Source organism: Platalea leucorodia, assembly GCF_965183815.1.
Source record: "Platalea leucorodia genome assembly, chromosome: 4".
Lineage (NCBI taxonomy): Eukaryota > Metazoa > Chordata > Aves > Pelecaniformes > Threskiornithidae > Platalea > Platalea leucorodia.
In genome coordinates this window covers 15,908,481-15,929,311 of record NC_138826.1, presented here as the reverse complement: position 1 = coordinate 15,929,311, position 20,831 = coordinate 15,908,481, and the positions used below count along the sequence as shown (strand labels likewise).

Genomic DNA, 20,831 nt, shown 5'->3' with positions numbered 1-20,831 from the left:
ATCTACACACAGTATTTATTTGACGATAACATTGCATTCATTAGATATAACACCTCGTTTGATAAATATCAAGTGAAGAACAGGAATAATGCATTTTAATACTCTGAAGGTTGCCTCTGAACAACAATATTCATGACTCCATTAACTAACAGGCTCTCGGCTACAAAGGCAGAAATAGATCTGTCAGTCACTGACATGGGAGGGCATGGCCAGTTGCACTGAAGACTGTCCGGTTGAGATGACTTCCACAGCAAAGGAAAATATCCCCTGTGGACTAGAACTTGTTAATGACTTTGTATGCATTACAGCAATAAATTGAATTCCTACTACAAAATACACAATTTCATGGCCCAAACAGATACCTTACTCCACTGTCCAGAACAGTACTCAAAATAAAGCACAGTTAGATCTGTGGACAACAAAACCAAAGACAGGATTTCAGAATCTTTCATTATTATTAGGAGAGAAAACCATCAGCGCTCTGATTCTAAACCCATAATCAGACAATATTTAAGTGTGCTCTTTGTGATTTTGTAGAAAGAATGAATGAACACTGAGTCGGTTGACTGTCAGATCTCACAGTCTGATACAACCTCCTTCAGAAGGACGCGGCACTCTCGAGCAGTAGGCTCTGACGCTGCCTGCAAACTTAATGCATTCACCGCACGTGGTGAACATGGCTCCTCTAGTTCTTCAGTGAATTTGTTTGGAGCATGTTGACCAGGATCTGCTCCCAAACAACTCCCACTGGAGAATATCTATTTATATTCCTTGACAGATAAAAAGGCACAGGTTTTTATATCTGCAAGAGCAGCAGCTACCAGGAAAACTACTTTTGTAACGTGAAACACCTGGATACCTTCTTAAGGGCTCACAAGAATACTAAGCTAGAGTATTCAAAACCAAACTGAGATCTGTGACAGCACTCCATTAATCTTTGGACAAAGTAACAGCAAGCTCTGTGAACATGCTTACTATAGCAGAGATCCTCTTTGTGCCCCTAAGTAAAAACATGCTCAATTTCACAACCACTTGACATTTTAAGTCTGAAAATCAAGTCCTATGTTCAGCCTCCTTCAAGACTGCAAGATCTGTGGTGAAGAGAAGCTACGTTTCTCATGGTACTGTCTGAACTTGTGCCAGGTAAGTATCCAAAAAGAACAGTGGCATCCACAGTGCAAGCATTATGCATAAAACAGAAGCTGGAAGCTTGCCTAGAGATCAGTAAAATGAAGTTGATGCCTTTTAAGTATCTTGTCTCTTTTTCCTAAGTCCATAGAAAAGTCAGAAAGCTCACCTGGATTCTAATTTTTCACTGAGACTCAGAGCATCAGGAATAGAAAATTCTGTACTTGAGAAAAAAAACACAGCCAAGGTGAATGAAATTAAGAAGTCTGGAAAACTACAATCTCCATAATCAGCAAAAGAACCCACAGTGCTAACTTTCACCTTCCTGATCTCCTGCTGAATTTTAGATAGCGGACAAAAAAGCAAGCAGAAAAGATGGGCTAGAGGTCTGTGCCAACTATCCTGGAAGGAAATCTGCAGTTCACACATTAAGCAGACAAATTTATAAGAGAAATACCGGTTTTGTTTTTTTTTCTAAAGAAAGGGAAATGCTTTCAAGAGCAGACTCCAGTACTCAACCACACAACACTTTCTGTTTAGCTAGTGAGCTCTTGTCTTCTGAGCAGAATCCAGCACTCAAGCCAAACATTTTCCTCTTCAATAAAGTAACCAAAAAACTTTGTTTTTGCAGAATGGCCATTCTATCCCAATTAATTTCCCTCACAAAGCACTGTGCTACAATTACAATGTGGGAGCTATTCACCTGTCATAAGTAACTCAGAATCCATAACTAATTGCCCCGAGTACTTATCAAGATATGTTAAATTTCCTTTCCTGATCTAAATGCCCTATTCAGCTCTATGACAGTTCTCAACTCCTTGAGACTGGCACAAGATGTAAACGTTCATTTGCTTGGCTTAACTAGAGGAAACTCCTCCTTAAAACAAGAAGTACCAAAGAAGCCTGCTGTCTCGGAGGACTATGATGCAAGAATGAAGCGGGGGCAACAGAAGCAGCTGAAGATACCTATCGGGCAGCCTCTGGCAGCATCCCCATGCAGAACAAGTATCTGAAAGAAGACTAACCAGATTGAGTCTAAAATGCTGCAGAATTGACTGGCCAACCTTTAAAAAAGCAAAAAAACCAAAACACACACAGTGTGTCCTGTCTCTCAAGAAAGGAAATCTAGTGAGACCGAGTACTGATAACTATTGCCAAAATAAAGCAGTCACCATGTGAGGCCTAAGTAAATCTACTCCCAATTTAGAACAAATTAGAATTAGTGCTAGACTAACCCAATCTTTTTCTTTAAGAAGATCACTGAAGTCCAGACAAATTAGAAGTAGTTAAGCATTTGATAGATGACATGTAGGAAGTTACTAGTTAAAATGGAGAGGATTAGGATTAATACCACAGTTGTAAGGAGGATAAGAAACTAAAAAGGGTAGAGGATCACAGGTTATTTTGAAAAGGGAACCACCAAGCTGTACAGAGATTGATCCTTGTTGAAATCCATTATTAATCTTGAAACTAATGTTAAAATATTCTCACTAATGGCTAAAAAAACCCAAGAATTACCAATGTGCTAATGAAATTGGCTGAAGACAAATGTAAGAGACATCGTAAATACACAGGACACAGCATCCTGAAGACCTGGGTAACAGAACCAACACAAGATGTACATAAATTAAAAAGTAATATTATTTCCATTATAAACTAGGGACTCAGTAACTGAGAAGAGGGGAAGAGGCCCTGGGATATGTTACCCATTAGATAATGATGGTTCACTAATAAGATGCTGCCATGAAGATGGCAAATACTACTACAGGATATTGTATAAAGCAAAAAATTCCCAGAGGAGAGAAATTAGGATTACTGCTTTTGTACAAGGATCAAACAAAACTTTTTCCTGGAATATTCTGTATAGCTCTGGTCACTCATGTTCTAGGTAGATTAATCAAATTCTGCAGCTGTTTAAAAAGGTCTGCTAAGATGATCAGGATTTATAGGAAATGTCTTATGATGGAAAGAAAAAACAAACAAACAAAAAAACTTGTTTAGCCTGAGCAGATCCAGCTCAGAGGAGAATACGATTGCTCTCCACAAGTATATGCAGATGAACACAGGGGAGCAAGAAGAGCTGTTTAAGCTCAAGGACAACATTGGCACAAGAACAAATGAGAATAAATTAGCCATGAATGAAGCTAAACTGGAAAATAAGAACGAGGATTCTAGCTTTCAAAGTAGTCAAATTTGGAAGAGCTCTACAATGGCATAGCAAAGAAAATTCTACCCACTTAAGAACTGCTTTGAGTAGCTTGCAAAAGGGACTAGGCACTACGCTGTCTGCCAATATCGGACTTGAACCCATGCTCCACAAGACCTGTTCCAATCCCCTGTGGAGATGTTTTCTCTCACTGATGGGCTCTGACTCTTTTGCCTCTGCATAAAGTCTTATTTTAAGATCAGTTGGATACACATATATAGTAATATCTTCTTGTCAGTAAAAAACTTTCAGGACATTTATGCTTGTTTATAAACAACAGCTGTGACAAACTACAAGAGCAACACACTTTACTGGAGTCATCCCAGTCAAAAGGAGAAAAAAAAAAAGGGAAAAAAGTTACAAAAAGAAAATGAACAGGGAATGTAGATTTTTCTTCTTTTGAACCTATTAGCAACAGAAAACACCTTCTGTCATATTTGAAGAGGGTGTTAACATTGTCTGGGTTTCTTCAGAAAACTGTTGAGATGCTTCCAAGACCCATCATCTAAAACAAGATTGATCCACCGTTTCTTGAGACTACACCCACTTCTCATCGTTCTAATTTGCAGGAGATGAATGATAGCTGGCTGCATTTCTCAACCCCGTTGAGAGTTGAGAGTTTTGGCGTATAAGAAGGGCGGGCATTGAGCAGACCCAATGAACAACCCCCCTGGAGAATTGCCAGCGTCTTCCTAACCAACAGAATTCGAGGCCAGCTATCCATAAACTAAAAGCAACTCCCACATAAACACTGCTCCATTCTGCATCGCTCTCACAATAAATTACCAACAATACGTGTAGAGAGGGAGAGTGACTATACTGTATGATAGACTTTCATGCTAGACCGTTTTTCTCTGAAACAAATGGAGATTGTTTTGGTTGCTATATGGGCAAGCCTGGAAAGGTTAAGATTTTCTTTTCTAGTCAGAATGCAGTCTAGGCCTGCTTTGTATCCAGGCAAAGACAGCCATCACCTTTCTCCTGAGTATTTAATCCATCCTCTTATATTTGGAAAAAAAACCCCTCACAATCTGTAAGAATAACTATGTCCTTAGCTGGAAACATCAAGAGAGAGGACTCCTACAAATAAATTGAGAGAATCCACATGTAGGCACAAAGCCAGCTGATGGAAAAACCACACCAGAGTTCTGCACTGGCTGGTATCTCCCAAACTCCCTTTCTGCAATCTTCTTCACATCTGTTTTGCTCCAGGTGCTTCTGAAGAAGACGGGCCATCTAGACTACAGTTAAAAGTACACTTATTAGTGTTCTGGTAACATACAACTGCACTTAAGAACGTCTTCATTCCTTCATAGTATGTCCCTGCAACTCTTCCCTTCCTACCATGGGATGAAGGAAATTAAACCAGCACTAAGGCACTTTGCTTCTGCTAGTCCAAACGGGTTACCCCAGCGGATTCTGCCAAGAGGTTGCATGGCTCCTGCTCACAGACTGTAAACACTTCTGTCCTTCCCTCAAGAAGACTCGAAAGACCCTTTGCCGAGCTTTCCCATTCTTCCTCATTCTCTCCTTCCTGCTGCTCTCATCAAGATGAATGCACAGACCCTGTTTCAGCAGTGAGGGGAGGGAAAATTAAATTGGATGTTTCTCAGTTCTTAGTACAGAGAAGTAGAAGCAGCTAGAGAGTGCAAAATTATTATTGATCACTTGTTTCCAAATGTGAAATAATTCAAAACTGAAAGTCTTCATTGCCGCTTCTCAAACCTTCTGCCATCACAGCTAACAAATTTGGCTGTGCGCACACAGCTGCAAGCAGGCTGAGCACCCATTGGTTAATGGAACCACAGAACTTGCAGAGGAAAGAGAAAAAATGAATTTTAATGCAGTTTTTAGAAATACTTGTCATTGTTTCAGCATTGCCATTTAGTGAATGGGACCGATTTCTCTCTCAGTAGGGGATGATATTTTAATGATGTAACAATGTACTTCCCAGAAGAAAGACAAGCCTCATGAGGCAGATTAAAACTAAGAATATTCAGATCCCATTAAAAACAGACAGTTTCAAGCCATTTTTAAAATTAATTTTGTTTAATGATAAAATGTGTTATCTTAACAGGTGGCTAGCCAATTGTAAAATTAACCAAAACATGGTCAGAAGCACAATGTTAGCTATTAGAACTGGTTTCTTTTTATTCTGTCTTCTATTATCAGTGTACCATATGACCCTACACAAATTCCTCCAGTCCATGACCCCAGGCAAATTTCTGAGCTTCAGCTTTCTCTTTCTGCAAAGCAGGGGAGGTATTTGTCCAACAGCAGAGTTCCTCAAGACCTCAGGTAAAGAGACATTAGACAGTATTGTTGTTTAATAAGCAGGGACATGTTTACTGTAAGTCCCAGGATGTTTATTTTCAACAGTTTCTGTGGGATCAAGAAGTTTTTCTCAGCACTGATTAGCATCCTGTCAAGAAAACAGCTTCATGTTTGATTGCTTATTAATTGTATTTGGAGCACTTAATATTTCGCTGCACCCACTGGACTCTGCAATGCTACAAGTGATTTTCAGTTTCCAGAGCTAAACACACACCACATTCAGCCCTTCTGTGCAAAATCAATTAAAATATATAAATAATACACCTTGTTGAGCATCTCCTGAATTGTAGGAAGGAGGAAATGAGGAAGACTGAAGAAAATATTGAGCATTAGAAACACTAGTTAAGTTTGCCGCTAAGAACGGTTAAATATTACACAAATCTCACCAGCACCCATGGAGGTTAGAGATGACACAATGCAAGCAGACAAGGAAGCGAGAAGACAGCTTATTCCATCTGCATTGTTGAATTTAGCATGAAAATTTTTATACAACCAAATCAAGTTGCTCGGCTTGCTGGTCTTACATGTGATCTGATCATTTATACCCTAAATACTGTTGCAGCAATCACTGAAAAAATGATTATGACAAGAAATGCATCTATACAGATTAAAAGAGTCACTGGAATCCCTTCACTCAATTCTCAATGAAAATTCATAATTTCCAGGTATAAATGACATTCCTCGTAATAGAAAATAAGTACTTTTCATTAACAAGTTTTATGATACAAACTAGCAGCACAGTAAAATCCAAAGAAAACAAAACGGTGGATGAACACATCCACTTGACAAGCGTATCGAGTCAACATTCGTACATCAGGAAATACTTTCCGATCCCCACTTTAAATGTTTTTAGAGCGTGAAGTGAATTTTAAATGAGAACAGACCATGAAGTTGCCTCTGCCATTTAACTTCTAGTCTCAAGTTATTTCTCCTACCTCAGTAGCTGTTAACACTGAAAATAAACAAGAAAACAATGTAACTACAGTTCCATCGCATTTATGGCCCAGAGATCAGAGCTTGGCTGGCCACTGGAAATACTCCAAAGATCACCATCTCATTTTTTCTTCATTAGGCACCTCTTAAAGAGGCGATCTCCAAACACTGTACACTCCTACCTTACCTCTAGAGATAATACAGAATAATTTTATTTTCTTCCTCTGAAATCTTCATTACCTCTTACCGTATCACAAACCATTACAGAATATTGAGAATGCTGAGGCCACTGCGCACATCTTGTATCTTCCAAGGATTATTTAGGAAACCCTTTGCCTAACCAAACTTTGTGGTTAGAACAGTCTGCTTTACCTTACTAATGAGAATGATAATTTAGTACCAAATACTCATGAGGAATTATAGCTCTGCTGACTGGCAAATAATTTGCCAAGGCAGATTAGTTTAGCTGCATAAAATAAATATCCACCTGCACATACTAGCACTAATCAGGGCGTGAAATTAAACTTTTTATTCAGTGGGAAATAACTGCTGCAAGGCGGCGATTTAGTCTGGGAAGCAAATATTAAGGTCAGCCTATTCTCTCTGATGTTTATAGTATATATTACAGTGCAGAGCGCACGGTGCAACAAATTCTGCTTTTTAAGTCTATGAAACTAAATACTTCAGTGATGCGATAGCAAATTTGCCATTTGCTTTTCTAATTGCATACATTTAATGGAACAAAGTGGCTGAAATGAAACATTACCAGAGAAGCGAGGGTGAAGTTACTAAAGTACCAAGGGCCTGCACCAAGTGCAGAAAAATCTACGGCACAAAGTTTGGATAGAAGAAAATAAATCAACATTTTCTTTACAGCATACTAGTCCCAACAAATCCTCAAACTAAGAGGATGTAATTTCAGTTCTATTGGAAAAAATGACTAAGCCTGTGTTTAATGTTCAAGCAGGATTTGCAACCCCGCACTTAGGAGGCAACTCTCTGCTATCCCAGCTGTTTTACACAATTATTTTTGTTGCTTTCATGCCACCCTTGCTTTGGATACCCAGGATTCTCTACCACAATGACCATGACACAAATATGGTATTAGGAAGACTGTAAGGTTCTCAAAGCAGAGTTTTAAAACAATAGCTAACAAGTCCTAAGTTTTAAAAATCCCAGTCCTACTGACACCATAGATCAGACAGGTTCAGTGCAAACAGAACCTCTTTTAAAGTATAAACCTTGGTCCCTCTGGTGTGTGTGTGTATATGTATATATATATACACACACACACACACAAATGGGGGGGGAAGAGAGATTCCAAGTGTATTACCCTTCAGCCTCCAATTACACTGACTATTCCTTACTATATTACCTGCCAGTTATGTGGAAGCTCTTACAAACATGAGAATATAAAAATTAAGGAACTTCAGAGTTTTCTCTCATTAAAAAAAAAACACAAAACACAAACAAACAAACAAAAACCCCCCAAAACCAACAGATGCATCTTAAAAGACAACCAAAAGGTTTTGGTTCTCCTATGAAACTAGAAAGCCATCAGGACCTCCTAGAATCATGTCACCCAGAAAGAAAAGGAGAACAGTAATTTGGGGGTGAAATGGAAAAAAAAGACACTCATGAAGAATGCTAGTATCAACATCTTCCTATTCACAAGCCAGGAAATTAAATGAAGTACTGCAAATTGATTCATTCAGAAAAACTGAGAAAGTGAAACTTCATTAAATATCAAGCTATTGCCTCCCAAACGATCCTAGATAGGATCCCAAACTGGTCAGGTACCGCTCCAAGCACTGCTAATTAAACACAACTGAAGTTGTCACTAGTCCATTCAAGAAAACAGATGTTGCTTCATAGAGCTTTGATATTTTTCTTAAATACCTTTCAAAATGAGGAGCAAAAAATATGAACTCTTATAAAAAGGGCTTTATAGTATTTTTATAGCATATTACATACCTTGTAACAATCATTCTGTTAAGTGTGAATGTCAGTTTTATTTTCTGTCCCTTTTTTCCTGGCTATTTACAAGCTTTGTAAGAATCGTTCCTTAATTAAGTCTAAACATAGTTTTATATAAATGGATTCCTGGAATTAAAAACGTTCAGACTTAAGAAATGATTGTTACAGAGACTGTAACAGGCCGTAAAAAAGAATGCCACTTTAAACAAAGATTTCTCATTTTAATTAAAAAGATAATCATCAGAACATTCGTACACTTAACAGAACCATTTGAAGCTACTTTGAAAAAATATCTACTATTCTATGCAGGCATATGTAGTTTACTTTATATGACATTTAATCAAAGTCTCAGTTGAGCCTATTGCACTCATACTTTAAATACTGTATCTACAGTTTTAAACACTTTATTCAAATATGAAAGTTACTTATTGAGCACCTCATTTCTAGTACTTTTGTAAATGGTTATGACAACAGAAATCCCATATTCTTGAAGGCATAAAAACAGAGCTTTGTAAAGCAAGGGGTTTCAGAAGCGGGTTTTGTGGGGGTTTTTTTAAGCTGATGGGCACAGTCACCTCTCCTTTTAGCTTGCGCATCAGTACACACTGTACTTCACAAAGAGTGCAGTTTTCTCTGTAGTATTGTAGAAACAAGAAAAGGGGCTGAGGTGAACTGAGACAGGTTTCACTCTGGTAAAATCCTTGGTGTAGCTGCAGAACACTGAACTATATAATTTACAAGATCATGTTTTAAATCTGTGAACTGGCTTTCATTCAAAAAAAACTTCGAAAGAGGACATGGAGAATACATGATAGAAAACACTCATTCACCAGCAAAAAAAACAGTCTTCCCTGGTGAGCAGTTGCTTATTATTACATAATGCTAATACACAGCAATTTAATATCAGAAATAAATTAGGCCTTCTTAAAATGTAGAGGTAAATTGAGCAGGCAAATGAAGTTAAATTAATTACTTAAACCTTAAAGCATTAGATTATACATATTGTAGCTGACCACAGATAACTAGGAAACTGGTAGCAGACATTAATTAAATGTAGTATTGTTTCATTGGCAAGTAATCAAGCCAATACCAGCCAGTAGGAAGGTGGCTTTCTTTTACTCCCATCACAAAGTTACATAGACATGAGCACACAGAAAAAAAATAGAGTCCAGTTTGTCTTTCAAAGCACCAAATAGAGATACTTTAAAGGAAGAAAATTTCATTCATAATATTAGCGTTGGATGAAGTCTCCACATGACATTTTTCTATTAGAGTTAGGCATTAAATAAAAAACAAATTGCCAGGTCTGTCTTGCCTGATACCTTGTGACTCAAGAGAGCTGCTCAAAGTCAATGCCAAAAATTAGGTACTGACATCTTTAAGCGGAAAAACTATTATTTTCTAGAGAAGCACAAAAATACTACGACCTACAGGGCTGCTTTTCAACATGAAATGAAACCTACCACAAATCCATATCAAAAACAAAAGTAGCAAAGGCTGGAGAGAGAACAGGTCTCATGGATTTGAGTATTTACCTATCATGGCACTTGGGAAACTCTCAGGGAAAATCAATAATTAATAGCAAAGGCCACCTCAAACCAAACTGCGAGCCACCTAATACGGAAGATGTACATGAAGCGTGTCACACACTTGGATGAACAAGATAATACACTGTGAATGATTCAGCATTAGTTGAGCGGGTGCACGAGCTGATCTATTACCTCAACGCAGATAATTGTACCAATGCCATTACTGCAGTACCTAAGCACTTTCTGAGTGTTAAAAGGCAGAAACAAGGCAAGTCGCTCCCTAGGAGGGCCAAGCTGCTACTTGCAACTGATACCTCACGTATCCAAACAACCTACCTGCGCCACACCTCCGCGAACACCAAAAGACCCCACCAAGTGGGGGACTCGATGGTTGGACCCGATGATCTTAAGGGCCTTTTCCAACCTTAACGATTCTATGATTCTATGATAAGTCTGACAAAAACTTTACTTCATCAGGATAATTAAAGCAAGAGTCATGTTCTAGACAGACATGCGCTAAAGCAAAAGGCTGAGATGTGTTAAACAAAAGCTTTTCTCACTCTCCTCTCAACCTGTAAGCAAAAGTAAAGTTCCTAAAAAGTTCAGAGGGGACAGAGAGAAGCCACATCTTTCATTGCACTTTTGCAATTACAAGCACTTTGCACACAAGAGGCTTTTTAATAAAACATTGAGGATCTTAGTTTAGCTTTTAGCTCTCAGCGCAGCCTGATCTTCATAATTCCTCCCTTTATCTGGTGCTCTTAACAGATGCATCTCCTGTAAGAGCAGCTCTCTCATGCTCAGGTCTCTCCCTAGTGTTGGGGAGCTTTATTGTTCGAGTGGAACACAGCCAGCTGCAAGATGGACAGGGAGAGGGATTCCCTCGGGTCCCAGGCCCAATCTTACAGAAGATCTCAAACGCCTGGACTAAGCCCTTGGATGGGAATCTTAGCACAGGCGGTGAAAAAATCAGCATATGAGGAGTTCACGTAGCATGTTCACCACGCTGTTTGGCAGAAGACAAAAACGTTTCAGCAGAAACTTTTCAGGATATGAAACTCACTATCTAGAGGCAGGCTGTAATTACCAAGCTTGGCCAAACACAAGTGCAGCAGGATCTGGGACACTCCTTTGGCCAATCACACACCAAAGAGGGTAGTTTATTATTACTAACTGCTACCTTGCCTATTTGGGTATCCATAGCATTTTCCCACTTCACTGAGCTGAGACTCTATAAATCTGACAAACTTGGAGACTACTGGCAAAAGGGTCAAAAAGTCACAAGAGAAACAAGTTCTACAAGATTAAAAAACAGAAGCCAAACAAGTGTTTTGAAGCTCAATTAAAAATTAAAATTTGCAACTAGCGTTTCCTCAGTTTCATTTTGGGCATATGTTCTGAAGGTTGAATAGAATTGCTTATTCTTGATGAGCTTAGATTTAATTCTGTACCACTGGAAGCACTAATCCGAAACAAACTTTTAGCAAGTGCTGCCAGTCATTTAAACTATATCCCTAGGGAAAAAAAACAGTTTGGGGCACTCAAAATTTACATTCAATTCAGCTGGCACCAGTTTGTTTTCATTTCTAAATCTTATGTTTCTGGCTAAAACACTTAGAAATATCAACAAATGAAGAAAGAGAGAATGAAACTACAGTTTAAGTGCATTGTGCCTCCAATCTAAGTAAACCAGCCACATTTGAAGAGCACCTTGGATGCAAGTACCCCCAAGGCTGTTTTCCACGCCAAAGGCCAACTCACAACCCTAAACAATGTAAGTGCTCTTCACGTTCACTATCAGTGATACGCCGCTGCAGCAGCAGGTAAAAGATTTAAGTGTCAGTATTTACAGCTCTCATGGCAGAACGGAAGAGAAAACAAAACAAAATTGCAGAGAGATGGTGTGCGGTACAGAAGGATCGTCTAAGGTGTATCAATAAAGAGAAAAACCCAAGAATTACATGCGCAACCCCTCCCGGTGCCTCTGGGCCCCTCTGCCAGCCCCTGCCTCGCTCGAGTTTAACTTCTCCCGCTCCCAGGTGGCACCCGCAGCCCCCCACCCCCCTCCGACACAACGACGCTTTTCCACGGGTCTGGGGGCCCCGCTCCCGCCACGCAGCCCTCCCCGGCAGGCAGCCCCCTCCCAGCACCCCACGCCGCCTCTGGGGCCCCGCTCACCGCCCTCCCCCGCCCAGCAGGCCCGGGAGGCCCGGCCTCCCCCAGGGTCCCCTTCCCCACTGCCCCCAGCCCCATCTCCCCCCGCCTTCGCCCCTCCCCCACCGCCCCTCCTCATCCCTCGCCCCTCCCCCCGGCTGCCCCTCCACACACACACACAGGTGCCCACCGCCCCCCGCCGCCGCCGCCGCCAACAGCCGCGGCCCCTCACCATGAACTTGAGGGCCTTCTCCTGCAGCACGGCCTCGGCCGGGTCCATAGCCCTGCGCCGCCGCCGGGGCCGCGGCCGCCCCTCCTCTCAGTGCCAGGCCGCAGCCAGCGCAGACAGGAACCTGCGCTGCCCCCCGTCCCCCGCTCCACCTCGCCCCGCTGCCCGCACAGCGCATGCGCCGCCCGCAGGCCCACGGGAGATGGAGTCCCCGGCCGCGCAGCCGGCAAGGGCCCGAGCCGCGGGTCAGAACTACAAAGCCCAAAAGGCCTTGGGGCCGGGGGCACGCCGGGAGCCGGCTGGCGCATGCGCTCTCCGCGGGAGAGGGGGCTGACGGGAGTTGTAGTACCGTGGGGGGTGACGGTGTAACTTGCGGGCAGGGGCCGCGGGGGGAGTCCCCGCTCGGGGCGGGGAAAAGAGGGCAGCCCCTCTCCGCAGGGGCCGTGTGGGCCACCTCCAGCCCCAGAGCTTCCCCGGTGAGGTGCAAGGCTGGCTCCCAAGTGACAGCCCTGCGCTCTCTTCCATAAGCATCTCGCATGTGGCTAATGGCGGGGTGCCGGGGCGGCGGGCAGCAGGTTCCCCTCGCAGGGGAGGAGGCCTCACCCGCGGCCCAGCGCTTGGCTGCTCCCTTGTTTTGCTCCGATTGCACTCCATTCTTGTGCACTGTCGATTTTCAAATCAATTGTTAGCTGGTACACCACCTAGAACTACTCCCCTGCACGGGCGTACTTCTTGCATGCGTAGAGCGAGTACCGAAAATATCTGGTGACTTTGGAGAGAGAATCGGTCTGAAGGGGCCATTGCTGCTCCTTGGCAGGGGATATGAAACGGGGAAACTTGCATCACTGGAATGGGTCAAGCAGACTTAGGTCATTCTTGAGGGATGTTTGTTCAAATTGGTCCCATGAAGAAAACTCACATAAACAGCCTCCTGCGGTGCGTCAGTGCCCTTACACCTAGCTTTTTTTTCTAATAATGATGCTAAATCAATTCTCCCTGAAAATTGGACCAAGTTGTCCTTGCTGTACCAAGCAGCAAACAAAAAAAGAATTGATCAGCATCCCTTTAATAGCAGCTGCACATAGACTGGAGGGTATTTACCATATCCCCCTCTTCAGTCTGTGTTGCACACCAAACAAAACCAGCTCACTCTTTGGCAGCCATTGCTTCTAATCCTCTCAGTTTTGGGAATTTTGTCTAATCTTTTTCCAATTTTCCTACATTTTTTACAGCGTGCCCAAAAGCTGAAGCCACCTCGCATGGAGCAGGAGAGAGGAATTACCTCCTGTGTCTTTAGTACTAATTATAAGAGCCTGCTAAGTTTTTCCTTTCTCCATAGCAAACATGACACTGATTCCTATGCAGTTCATCATCCAGTAAAACATTCAGATTCTTTTCCTTGCTGCATTTTTATATTTGACTCTGCATCTTAAGCAAGTTACCCTGAATTTCTTCCTATTTAGATGCAAAGGAGCCAGCCACAAACATCAGCACTTGCTTGCCGACATGCGGCTTAAACCCATCCTTTTTGTTCCTGTGTTTGACCTGTAAAGTGAAGCTTTGAGTCGCAGGTATGAAACCAGCATCTCCTGTGCACCAGCCCCTTCCCTCATTTTCTCTAAACACCCCACCTCCTCCAGATTTTTAAACAAGATCATCAGAGAGAAAACGACGCAGAGAACATGCCCATTACTGGATTCCTTGCAGGGACGTATGACCTGGGTGGTGCCTCATGACCCGGTGCCAGGAGTGTGTCCTCCAGCCAGTGACCCAGCAGAGGTGACGGGAAATGTCAGCCCATGCAGGGTGTGATGCTGGGTTAAGCTACGCTCCCAGAGCAGTGGCTTGAGAGAAGGGGGCAGGGATAACCTTATGTTCTCCCTCTACAATCCCAAGGCATAGAAATCTTCCAAAGAAAGCTTTCAGGTCACCAGGACATGGGCTGCTATTCTTGGACTGGCCCAGCCACGCTCTTGGTCATCATACTTTAAGCCCAGACTCTTAGCAGTGAAACGCCTGAAATGCTTGGCTGTAATGGGGCTGGGCATTTTCGAGACTGCTGACAGCACTGAAAACACTTACCACAATTATATAAATAACAGTAATTATAATGAGGGAGTCCTATAATTACAAAAGGACGGCTCCTGTAACAGTACTGCAGGCAACCAGGGGCCGCCGGCGCTTGGGGCACGGCTCTCCTGCGTCTCCTTCCTCCGAGCATCCTGCAGTTGGCTGGGATGTAAATGGATCTTCTTCGTAGGAGCGTGACGGGCTCAAGGCTTTGATTGCACGGTTTATTTGTCAATAATATCTGATTCTGGCCTAATTGCAGTAAAATTGAAAAGTGTAATGCTTCAGCACTAGACACCACTGTCCCAAAGCCCTCTAGGCTGATGGATCTGGCTGGACTGTAACTTACAGGGGATTAACGTCGCTAGGTCGTAAAAAGCATGAACAAAGCAAAACCAAAACTAGTGAGTGGTTAGGTGCTGGACTTAACGTTGATGGAAGAAGACAGTGGCTCAGTTATTCTGCTATACTGCCATCAGGACCACACAATGCAGGATGGCTGCAGAGGGGCAGGGCAAGAGTCTCCACCACAGCACAGAGAGACTCCGAGGAAGGACTCGGAGAGGCAGCACTTGGCCCGGCAGCACTGAGCATGGAGGCAGCGCCTCGCCATGTGAACCTCGCTTGGATTCCTGCATCTGCAGCCCAGCCTTGTGGTCTCTTCCCACCACGGGATGCTCACTGCAGCTGGACTGACGGTTCTGCACCCCCAGCCTGCTGTGTCCCCTGCAGCCCAGAGCAGGAGAATGGTCAGGACACCGAGCTGTGACACCCAGCAGATCCCTGCTACAGCCCTGTGCCATCAGGGTGTCACATCACACAGCAGGAGGAGAGGCGTTGGAGAGGTCTGTGGTGTATAAGGCAGAAGGAAGGCACATTTCGAGTTCAGCAGTTTTACAACCAATTAAATAATGATTTGTTTGGATTGCAGGAACCAAGAGCTGGACACGTGCGGTCAGTGCTGTCTCTACCACAGTAGAGCTACCCAACCAGCTTCTCTTACTTTCCCCTTGAAACAGCAATCATATACCCCCCTTTCTGCCCTCCACACCCTCACTGCAGAGCATGTTGCATGAAGCAAGCCATATAGCGCACAGGGAGCTCACCATCCTTCCAGATGAAGGATGCTACCTAACAGTAAAGATATTACTGTGATTATTTTTGCAATAGCATATTGCTCTGTGCATTCTGGACTCTGCGGACCACATCCACGCCTGGTGTAACGCCATGTTAATTTGCTGTGGCAATCATTAATTGGGTAAGGAACAGCTGGTGCTTTGCTTTAAGTGAAGCTGATTGGGTCAGTAAGTAACTGTTTGGTTAAGCAATCTACAGCAGGTACAGCCCTACCTCTCTCTGTGCTCCAGAGGGGTTTCACTTCTTGTCCCAGTGACCCTTGGAGGAAGCAGCAAGATTTGGCCATGAAACATTAGGGAGTTTTAATCAGTGCAGTTCCTTTGGGCATTATTGCCTGAATTTTAATATTTTGAATAATAAAGGATGATTTTAAATTAAATTTGTGGGCTTGCCATCTGTGTGTGCTTGGCCTTGTTTTCCTCTGCTTTGGCAGTCCCTTGACTTTATTCTTTCCAAGTTGCAGCAAAAAGGAAGGGAAGAGAAAAGAGGGGAGAGCACCAGTGGAGGAACCTTTTGTTGTCCCCTTTATCCCGCAAGATCTTGGCAGCAGCAGCAGCCTTTATTGCGGGTGTGTTTCACAGTGCTGAGCACACAGACAACCTTTGATAGCATAAGAGCTCATGAGAGGGAGACAGGGACCCCTGCACCCAGAGATGTCCCAGCAGTTCAGCTCAGCCTCTCCATCCCAGCTTGTCCGTGACAGTGGTGTGCTTCGCACAGGGCGCTGGCGTCTCGGCCAAAGGGACTTGGTGTGCAGTGCCTGGGGGATCCGGGAGCAGGATGGCTCCCTGCAGCCTGTGGGCAAAGGAACTTTTATAGGACAAAGGAACATTGCCACTCAGTCGTGCAAGAGCAAAAGAAGAGAGTCCAACACCACGTAGTATTAATTATGTTCACTGTATGGCTGGAGCAGGACAGTACTGGTACCAAGGAGATGTGCAAGGCTGCGCATGTGGACAGGATGACCAGAGAGAGAGGGGCATCTGCAGAAAAACCAGAACAGTCAGGCTACGGATTGCCATTGCAGGTTGAGTTGAATTTATCCCTTGTGCTGCTGAAAAGGGGAGCTGCATCCCCTCTCCTGTCTCTGCCAGCCACGTGCTTCCTCCTCTCGCCTTGTGCCAGCTCTGACGCTTGTTTGCTAGCATGGTGAACTGTTTTAATTCACTATAGTGGCAGAAAAATAATAATCAGGAAATACAAACTAAACACTTCTTTGTTGGCAAGTCAAACTGGCTTTTCTTGTGATCAGACAAATGGCAGAGGTACTGCGAGGGCGGGTGGGAATTGCACTCCAGGGCAGGGGAGGGTAGGATAAGACTGGTCCCTCTCAGTGACTGGGAGCTGCTAATTCAGCAGATACCAGGTGAAAAACCTCTTGTCTTCACACTGTCAGGGTCCCTTGACCCTCCTGGGGGTTGAGAGCCCTCCCTGCTCGCATAGCATTGTCGCTGCCATGGGAGGCTCTGGATGGCCAAGGCAGAGAGTGGGAGGATGTCTCAGGAAGGCCAGATCCTGGGAGTTTGGGATCCTCACAGGGATACTGAGCAGGGAATCCTGAGCTCATTTCCCATCTTACCACTGGGGCTGCATGGTGCTGGTTCCCCCCTGGATTCTCTTGGCCACCAGGAAGCCAGAGTTGCTGAAGCCCTGGTCCCAGTCCTCTCCGTAGACTCTGTGGGTACTTTGTGTAAAATATGGATTAGAAGAAATCAGGGTGACAGGAATGTTCTTGAACAGGGGCTATAGCCCTTGTCAGCAGCCTTCCCAGTTTCCCTCCCAACCTTGCTGGAGGCCCCACTGTTGAGCACTGGGCTGCCCTGCAGGACTGGGCACATACAGAAACACACACCCTCACTTGCAGCCAGCCAGGTCCCCCCAGCACAGATCTGGAAGCGTTTCTTTACCCCCAAAAGCAACTTCTTTGCTCGCTGAGGCCTGGCCACCTCCCCACACCCTCCACGCTTCTGGGATTCATCCTCTGGTGTTTGCAGCACCTTCCGTCAGCCCGTCCTTGAGAAGGCAGCGGTGACTAATTCATCGGTCCTTCAGCAAATGCGAGAGCCCAGAGGAGCATCACCGGGGGCTCAATGTTGCTGTCTGGAGGGTGGCAAAGGGGGAAGAAAGATTTCTTCTGATGAGGATGAAAAACAAACCCAAACCACCAAACTTGACCCAACAGAACAAAAACAACCCCAACAACTACCTCGTAGTCAGAAAAGCCTTTTAAAACCTCATGAATATTTAGCTTGTCCTCATGTAAAATATATGACTTTGTGCAAGGATCAGGCAAAGGAGGTGCATGATTTTTTTCTGATTTATGGGCCCAGCAACGGATTATTCATAGCAGAGCAGCTGTGTGGAAAGATTCATCCACTGCAAAATGTGATTGTACATCAGGCAGTGTGAGGGAACAGAGCTATGACTAATGGCTACTTTACATATAAATGAGAAGGTTTGCGCTAGGAACTGTAAAAAAAAAATACAATCGTTCAGCTGACGGGCCCGGCCTCTTTATCGCAAGCGCTGCACAGGGGCCGGGGAAAGACGGGAACAAGCCTGCCTGAAGGCGCTGCCTTCCCTCACATCCTCCAACATGCAATAAATAAGGCAATGGCAGTCGAGGCTTCCAAGGGCCAAATTTGTTGCTGGTGTCAGCCTGCAGGCTGCTACAGGGGTAGGCAGGTGTGGCTCCTCCTGACTCAGATGCCCTGGAAGTCCCTCCTGGCCGGGCTGGGGTGGATCCTGCTTTGAGCATCTTGCTCAAAGGCAGAGGGGCTCAGGGTGGGGGGCAGCGCAAGCCGAGGTGCTCAGCATGGCCCTGGTGTAAGCCCTTCGCTTCCCCTCCCCGCTGCGATCACAGCCTCCCCCATGCTTGCTCTTCTAGCTGAGACGGGTTGTCTAGACATTGCAGATGTGGACAGATGTTGGGGCTGTAATTTATAACAATGGCCTCCAGAAGGCAATTCCAATTTGTTTCGCTAAAGCTTTAAGTTACAGGCAGCAAGATCTCCTGTAAATACTCTTGACTTACTATGTAAGTACATTAAGAGAGTTTGCCTGGCAAAAGCCCACTTGCTGCAGCAATTACAGCTTTCCCCATGTCTTGGAGGGACATTACGATTCATAGATCCAAAAGCAATTGCCCTCTGCCATGGACCCTACGAGTCCAAGAGTGACCTGAGTTCCAGGAGCTCACACACATGCAGTTCAGACATCGCTTCTCCAGCACCATTCACCTGCTCAGGGGAAGAGGTTGGGATCCTGCCTGCAGAGCCAACTCCCACACGCCATGTGCTATCTTGCTCATGGGGCATATCCCTGCCATTCAGTGCTTGAAGGACAACTCAGAAAAGGAAATTTTCCCAGCCTGTTAAAAGGTTCCCTAGAGGGAAACCTCTCATGAAAGCAAAAAGACGCTCACAGGAGAGGTTTCCCTCTAAGGAACCTTTTAAATCCAAAGGGAAACAAAGCAGACAGCCTTGCCTCTGCCCAGGCTCCTACCAGCCCAGTTCAGAGCAGCCTGGAATAGGTACCACAAGGCCTTCTCCCATCATCAGACACCACCCAATATCCCAAACACGCTCATCTTGCTGCTCTAACACCCCTGCGAAAGGCAGTCGTGGTCCCAGCTTTGCAAACCTGGGGCAGATACCATGACAAGTGAAGGACATACTAACAGCAGCGAGCCTGCAGCCATGGGAGAAGAGGGCACCAGGAAGGGTGCAGTCATGACCACCTGGTTTGTGCACTACTTCTGTTCAAAGCCTGCCAGCCAGGGGTACTCCTGACAAGGGAAAGAATATTTCTCCAGCACCATTTCATAAGACCTACCGTTCTTCTGCTTGTCCTCAACCCAGAGCTTGGGTTTTCTTGCAGAGTCTGAGGGGAAAGAACAGGAGACCTTAGCAATTGTTTGCTCCTGCAGTCGTGTCTGTGCAGGTTGTTCCTAAATTGAGCAGCATGGACTTTTTCACAGCTTCTGAAGGATGCAGGGCACTAAGATGCTCTGCAGTGACTATATTGGTACATACGTGCATGTGTACCTAGGGAGGCATGTGTTGAACTAGAAGCCACTCCAGCAGTCCCTGATAAATTACAAAAGCTGGTATTAACATGCAGCAGCCAGACAGACCTTGGAGATCCCACCCTATAGCAGATTCAGTCATGCTAGGTGCAGTACAAAGCAGATCACTCTGCCCAGAGAACTAGCAAACTCATTTGTTTCAGTCAACAGATTTCCACCCATACAAGGCTGGCTGTCTAATTGACCCTTGTGGCTTGGCCATCATACTAGTGAGAACCTGTAGAAAAGCTCCGCACGGATAAGACCACAAGACGACAGAGACATGAGGTTACATCTCATGCTCATCAGATGTGAAGGTCACATCTGGAGACTGGGGTATAACATATGGCTGAAATCCCACCTTCAAGAGTCCCAGCACAGGGCATCAAGCAAGAAGTTAAAAAGATATATGTACATAAAAACCAAGGAGCATACAGTGCCTTACACACAAAGTAGGACAAGGTTGAAAAGAGTTGTGCCTTGGAAACTCCCAGTTTTCATCTCAGAGGTGAAAGCTGTAGCACAGCCAGCTGCTATGGCAATTTCACCCATCAAATGAGGTTGTAGAGCAACAAGACTTTGCAAAGCCACAAAGTGCTTCGATTAAAGAACATTCCTGTGAGGTTTGGTTGGGATTAGAAACATGCTGCCTTTGGATTTGCAGCTGAAAGTCTGTAGCCATGTGCCATCCTGGGAGAGTCTGAAAGAGAAACCCACTGGTCTCCCAGAGGGGTAGGAGCAGAGACCAAACCAGCACAACTGCACTTTGTAAAATTTGTCACCTTTGTTCCAGAGTTTGCAATTAAAGCAACGGGAAAAGGCAGTTTTCAGGTTTTCAGCCAAATTAAAAAGTCTTCCTTTCCCCAGCCCCCAAAAGTTTAATCTCAGATTTAATGAAACATTTAATTTGAAGCAATATATCTTAATTTGGGGGGAAGCAATTTTTTGAATTAAAGTAAATAAAGTAATAAATTATTAATTGTTCTTTAATTTGGAATTTGTTTTCAGCAGAGCGATCAGCTGAATTCAAGGTGAAACAAATATCTGAGCCCCCATTTACCTTCATCA

General features: G+C 44.3%; 1 protein-coding gene across 14 annotated transcripts in view; it reads right to left on the bottom strand.

Moving 5' to 3' along the window:
• The window catches only part of BTRC (beta-transducin repeat containing E3 ubiquitin protein ligase), a 118,363-nt gene extending 105,661 nt beyond the window's left edge, over window positions 1-12,702 (bottom strand). For 5 of the 14 annotated variants that reach the window (XM_082309078.1, XM_082309068.1, XM_082309079.1 and 2 more), the window contains exon 1: window positions 12,494-12,700. In XM_082309078.1, coding sequence (XP_082165204.1) covers window positions 12,494-12,541 — 48 coding nt within the window. In that variant the 5' untranslated portion in view covers window positions 12,542-12,700. Of the gene's footprint in view, window positions 1-12,493 lie in introns of all 14 variants that reach the window. The other 9 variants (XM_082309074.1, XM_082309065.1, XM_082309075.1 and 6 more) reach the window with 4 other exon arrangements.
• Window positions 12,703-20,831: the final 8,129 nt, after the last annotated feature.